At 35.8% G+C, this 6,466-nt stretch overlaps 1 protein-coding gene across 1 annotated transcript in view; it reads right to left on the bottom strand.

The window, feature by feature from the left end:
* Positions 1 to 6,466, bottom strand: part of LOC137296078 (inosine-5'-monophosphate dehydrogenase 1-like) — a 47,037-nt gene continuing 40,571 nt past the window's right edge. The window contains exon 16 of the mRNA XM_067827739.1: positions 1 to 4,718. Within this exon, the coding sequence (XP_067683840.1) occupies positions 4,697 to 4,718 (22 nt within the window). The 3' untranslated portion in view covers positions 1 to 4,696. The remainder of the gene's footprint in view (positions 4,719 to 6,466) is intronic.

The raw sequence follows: 6,466 nt of genomic DNA, 5'->3' as shown, positions 1-6,466 counted from the left end.
AACATCCTAAACTATCTTTATTGTAACTTTTTTTAAAGGTTGAGTATACAATCACTTGTACACAGTAGGCAAATATACATAATTTGCTCTAACATGAGATTTGTTCCAGACTTGAGGAACATGAACAATACTGCCATAAAATAGATACACATCACTTGTATGAAACAACACAAAAATATGTAACATTATCTATATACAATAGTCTAAGCATGGTATTCTGCAGCAAGGGATCTGTACAGTACAATGATTGCTTCCTGTGTGTTTCATCTGATTTTTAATGGTATTTGTTCACCTAGTGCTGTTCAAAGATTCCACTTGAACACGGTCAGGCCACAGCAAACTGAGTATTTTTGAAAACTGATGGATATTCAGATATTTAGTGACTGGTGCAAATGTAGAAGATACTAAGCTCACCTCCCTGTAATACCATTTCATTAAACAAGTTAATGATTTGGCATCACAGTAAGTTTGATAAAAACTGTAAACCACTATGTCAACTGTAAACCATCATGACGTCATACATCAAGCAGTATTACACAGTGTAATATTGCCATAAAAATAGTCCACTGCAGTACCTTCCACAGGCCAGTAATAAATATATATCAGTTACTGAAATTGTTCTAAAATTAAATTGAAATTATTTTTACAACAAATTACTCACTATGCATTCCAGATTTTAGAATCAACAGTTAGGTCTTAAACACAAGGCAAATATATTTTTCCAATAGCCAATATTCTGGTTGGTTTAAAATTGCTAAGGAAGGCCAGTGGTCGATAGCATGAACAACACTCCAAGCTGTCAGCGTATAATGACATCGCCTCCTAATGAAATACATTATATGTATGTACAGACTTTGAAAGAGAATGTTGTCTTTATGCTAATGAATTTTATTTTAAGTGGCCAAATATGTACAAATACAAAAGCTTAACCTGAAGGAGGAAACAGTCAGAATTGAAAAATCTGTCAAAATAGTTACATATTGTTTTTGGAAAGTTAACCTGACCAATGTTACTGATATCACCATTCTTTTCCTTTTATGTAATATATATATGTATATTTGTATTCTTTTGTACCACCATGGGTGGTTTTTGAGAAAGAAACTTTGATTGGATTGGAGCTTTGGCTACAATGTTGATTTCACTGTGAAATCGCCACCCAAAGTGCTAATACTGCAGTTTTGACAAAGATGATACCATTATGTTGTGGCACAAACACAATGTTGTTTTGCACAGGTGCATCAGTAACAAGAAGTCATTGTCCAGATGCGAATATGCAAATGATATGCCCGAATGTGCAATCCCTGTACTCGATACAGGATTCAATGATCCTACATAACAAATGCAAAAGACATGATCATCAGAAACACTGGACATAAGTCACCATCTTACCATTTAATGACCTCCTAGCAAAATACAAGGGTATTTGTTATTATAGTCAACGCCTTTGCTAGTGGAGATTTCATTGATATCTAAGCCATGATCAGAAGCAAACCTTCCTGAAACAAGAACATCCTGAAATATCAGAGTGAAACAAAAACATGTTAACTTTCATGATAATAAAACTACTCCATGATAATAGCTGTTTATTAATATGCCAAGGAATGTACACCTGCACATTTTCCAAATGGTCCTGAATTGAGAATTTTCATCACAACAGTATTAGTATTTGTATAAAAGTTTGAGGAAAAAATAAGAGTGAGTGAGTTTAGTTTTACACTGCTTTTAGCAATATTCCAGCGATATCACGACAGGGGTGACCAGAAAATGGGCTTCACACACTGTGCCCACGTGGAGAATCGAACCTGGGACTTCGGCATGACGAGTGAACGCGTTATCCACTAGGCTACCCCAGGCTACCCCGGAATATTGCATGAAACATAGTAAAAAGCACTTTTTATGGAAAAAATTAATAACATCAAGCAAATTCTCTGCAATGACAACAAATGCAACATTATATGATTTCATCATAAAAGCTAAAGCTAACATCATATGATTGTTCATGAAGTGCCACAGTGATCATAAACAAAACAGGTATGATTTCTACCTGAAAAGAAGTCACATAAATTCACACTGGAAGTTAAAAACTTCAAATAAAGTGATGAAAGGAAATAAATATTGTATTTGCACTTTGATGCTGGGATGATCACCAACTAAATTGTGTTTTTGGATCTGCAATGGTAAAACATGCCATGGAATTGTTCACATATAACAAAGACACTGTCCAGTCATCAAGTTATCATCAGCTCAGGACTGTATCTAAACAAAAAAATCAAAATACAGTATTTTCGAAGAATATGTTACCCATAGAAGACCTACTAAAAAGCTTCAAAAAACATCCACAAACTTTCAAATTTAAGTGAAAATATAGAACCTACAGATGCTGTTTTAAACATGGTTGCCATAGAAACCAAAGTAACCTTAGAAAGAAAATTACTTGAGAGAGATCACCCTTTCAGCTACAGCTTCAATGGTAATGCCCTCTGTGGGATATCTCAGAGATCACATGGCTCACTGATGCCACAGTTTGATTCCCCCATAAATTAGGCACATTTGTAGTGTTTCTTGCACTGATACTGCTGGAATATTGCTAAAAATGGCATAAAATCATCGTCATCCCTACTTCCTCTGAAAAATCCAAACTAGTTCCACATGCCACAAACATTTTTGCTTCTTGTCTATTTTCCAATGACATACACAATATTCCAGCTGCACGACAGGTCTGTAATAACTGAGTTTGGACCAGAAAATCCAGTGACCGACATGATGACCACCAAGCCATACAGTGCATAACAACATAAGCTGCTATAACCCCTGAACTTCAAGCATGCCTTAAGAAATCTGAACTGGCTGTAGGAAAGACGACTGAACTCAGCCCCATGAAATAATAGAAATGATACAAACACATTGAGAAATTTGTGATCATATAGAACTTCAAGATTCAGTCAAGTTGACAAGAAACTATTTGATACAGGTTACAAAACTTATTCATATACCCTGAAATACATGTAGTAGTAAACAAATATATTGCTGCGACACAAAACATAAATCATCAGAACTCAGTAAATCTGTAGAAAACCACCCTGTAACAGCCATGAACATAAATTGCAATACATAAGGTAGTTCTGCAAGCTTGCAATGCTTCATTTCAAGAAATAAAAAGTCACACCTATCCAATTCATATTTCCTCCATGCTTACAGGAGTATTTCACAAATTCCTTAATAATCCAGTAAATTGTACCTTCATTAACAACAATGACAACAATAGTAATGTGGGTATTTATATAGCGCTACATTCATGTACTACTGCCTGCTCATGGCGCTACAATAACTATAGGAGAAACAAGACATAATGCCCATGACAATTAGACACATGCCCTTGACATATCAAGCGCAAAGAATGTCTAACTGTGTAACATATATTAGAAGGCCAAGACAAGCAGCAAACAACTATTTGTCTCCAGCAAAAATTGGCACAAAATTCCAAATTTAAACCCGATGAACCACTTAAGTCACAACTTTGTCTGCTCACATAAGCCCTTAAGCAGAATTCTATAACACAAGGGTTATTTTTTTAAAAATGAAATCCAAGTTTATTTGCATTTTGAAACCATAGACTGAAATTATCTAGTCGCCCATGGACAAGTAAGATTTCATTATTTGATTGCCCGAAATGAAAAGTGACTTGTCCTGGGTATTGGGCAAGGGGATTTTTGAAGCCCTGTAATATTAAATGGAAATACTCCCTAATCCATGGGACAGTGCTGGAAACAAATAATTCTCTGATGGCATGCCTTACAACTAACTTTCAAAATGCAGAATAAATAAGCAAAATAAAAAGAAACTGAACACTCAATGGCAGAATCTTGAAAATATTTGGAATACATTGATCTGACGAGTGGATGCGATTATTGCAGCTTCCTGTCAGGTTCTATCCATAATCCAGGCATTTTATAGCGACAAAATTGGATGGCTTTACTCTGATACGACTCTGTGTCACCATCTGACAAAGCCTTCACGGCCAGATGCTTTGAAAGCCCACTTTAAGTGAAGGATGGATAGGTTCTGTAGCCCATAAGGTGTCAACTTTCAAAATCAGATCAGCTTCATTTCATTCTTCAATTTGGAATAATTTTATCAAAACAAAAGAAATTACCAGAGAATGTTCATTTAATAAATTGTACACCCATTTTGGTGTAGATGCCATGGGGCTGTATCAAATATTCAAATTTTCATAACAGGTGAATTTGCATTTAGGTCTGTCTGAATGAGTTCATGTTCAAGATAAAGGAATCAGATACCCTGCCCTGTTATACATGTTGTACATCAACACTGATTGGTTGATTTGAAAGGACACCTCACATCACATGACCTTCTATTGAGATATCATCCTCCTTTTCACACAGAGAGGTGGTGCATCAGAGCAAGACCTAATATTTAGCAAATAAAGCATTTGCAGTAGTCAGGAATTTGGTCAGGAAAGTTGTAACTTTCAGGAAACCAGAAATCCTGAATACTGATCTGCATGGCTTGTTTTCCAACTGCATCTCAACAATAATGCTGAGAGATGGCCCATATTGAATGGTCTGTTGGTAAATGCTTTTACCACTGTTAAGTCCTTGTGATGACCTGGGTGTGGCCCTTATCGGCATGGCAATGTTGAGCAAGATAATCGTGACACTTTGGAAGGCATTATGGCTCAGTACAACCTCTTCTCATAGCTAGAACAAAGAGAAATAACAAACATAAATAATTATCAAATATACACCAGATCATGCATAATGAATCAGGCAGAAATTAAGTCATCCTTGATTTATCCTGGGTATACATTCCGATACAACTCCACTATACCCTTGATGCATCTATGACTCAGCCTGATTTTATTATCTCCCTTTGCTGGCTCCACATTCTCACAGTAGCCAATCGGTTAAGCCACTGATACAACCGAGCTTGCCAGTGTCATCAAAGATAGTGTTGGCAGCTGTGAAGGTTTGTTTGCAGTGAAAATATGCAAGAACTCTTTCAGAGTACCTCTGCATCATTTGTGTTGCCAAGATGAATCGGTTAAATAATTCAAAAAGTGAAAGTGAGTTGTGATTGGTATGCTCAACTTCCCAGTGAAGACACCTGATTGGATAAACAAGAGTCATCAGAACATGACATACCCCCGGCCCCCACATATTTCAAGGACACATCATCTGACAGGTACTTAAAGTATTTTTAGACTAAGTTTGAATCGTTCCCAATCTAAATCATGAAAAATATAAATGCCATATATCTGTAAACAGCAAAAGGCACCACTTCAATCTGTCTCATTTATCTGCCAAGATCTGTTGAAAGATATGAAATGCTTTTCGAGTTGTGCCTATCCATCCATTTTGAGACTAAGGCTGAATTATTTCCAGAGAAATCAGGAAAAATAAAAAAGCCCAAACTTTGTAAATAGCAAAAGGCATGACTTTGTGGTGTCTCTCAAATATCTGCCAAGTTTTGTTGAAAGATATTAAACAGTTTTCTATTTGTGCCCTGGAAATGAAGCCTATCCCTTCATTCTGAGATGAAGACCGAAACATTTCCATGGAAACCAAGAAACTAAGAAATCACATAAACCTGTAAATAGCAAAAGGCACCAGTTTATGTTCTGACTGATATATCTACCAAGTTTTGCAGAAAAATATTGAACATTAATTGAGTTGTGCTCCGGAAATGAAGCCTATCACTCCATTTTGAGACTAAATCTGAAACATTTCCATTGAAAACGAGAAAATAATATATCAATAAAACCTGTAAATACCAAAAGGCACCACTTTGAGGTCTGCTACTCATATCTACCAAGTTTTGAAGAATATATTGAACGGTTTTTGAGTTCTGCTCCAGAGACGAAGCCCATCCCCCCATTTTGAGATCAAGTCCAAAACGTTTTTACGGAAACCGAGAAAATAATAAATCACAAAAATTCCCCAAATATCTTAGAATCAAAATACAAATGGTCTTTGTCACCAATACAAACTGTCTAGATAAAACAAAACGAAATATACTTGGTATGAAAATGAACGCTGTATCCAAAAGACAGCGCTTGTTTGAAATGTAAACAAAGAAAAATTCCGATTTTACACTGCATAGCATTTTAGGAAATTTTCCAGCATCAAGCAGTCTAATCATTGCTTACAATGGCTCAATACGCTTAGAATATTCTGGGGAAGAATATCATAGCAAGAAATAGAAAAATTAAAAATAGATACAATGCCATCATTTGATAATTCATAAGAAACTGTCAAACTTTTAGAGCAGCGTGACGCCATGACTGATGCAAGATCACGCAGAACTACAACGATACTTATTGGCATTTCTGGCTTCTTCCTTCATTTACAATGTAAACGATAAAAACATATAACAATACACCAATAGTCAGAATAATTCAGATTACTTGCATCTCACATTCATGTACAAAAGATCCTTGAATCAAGGA

This window comes from Haliotis asinina, chromosome 9 (genome assembly GCF_037392515.1).
Source record: "Haliotis asinina isolate JCU_RB_2024 chromosome 9, JCU_Hal_asi_v2, whole genome shotgun sequence".
Taxonomy (NCBI): Eukaryota; Metazoa; Mollusca; class Gastropoda; order Lepetellida; family Haliotidae; genus Haliotis; species Haliotis asinina.
Note: the sequence above shows the minus strand (reverse complement) of the source record. Positions and strands in the feature narration are given on the sequence as shown.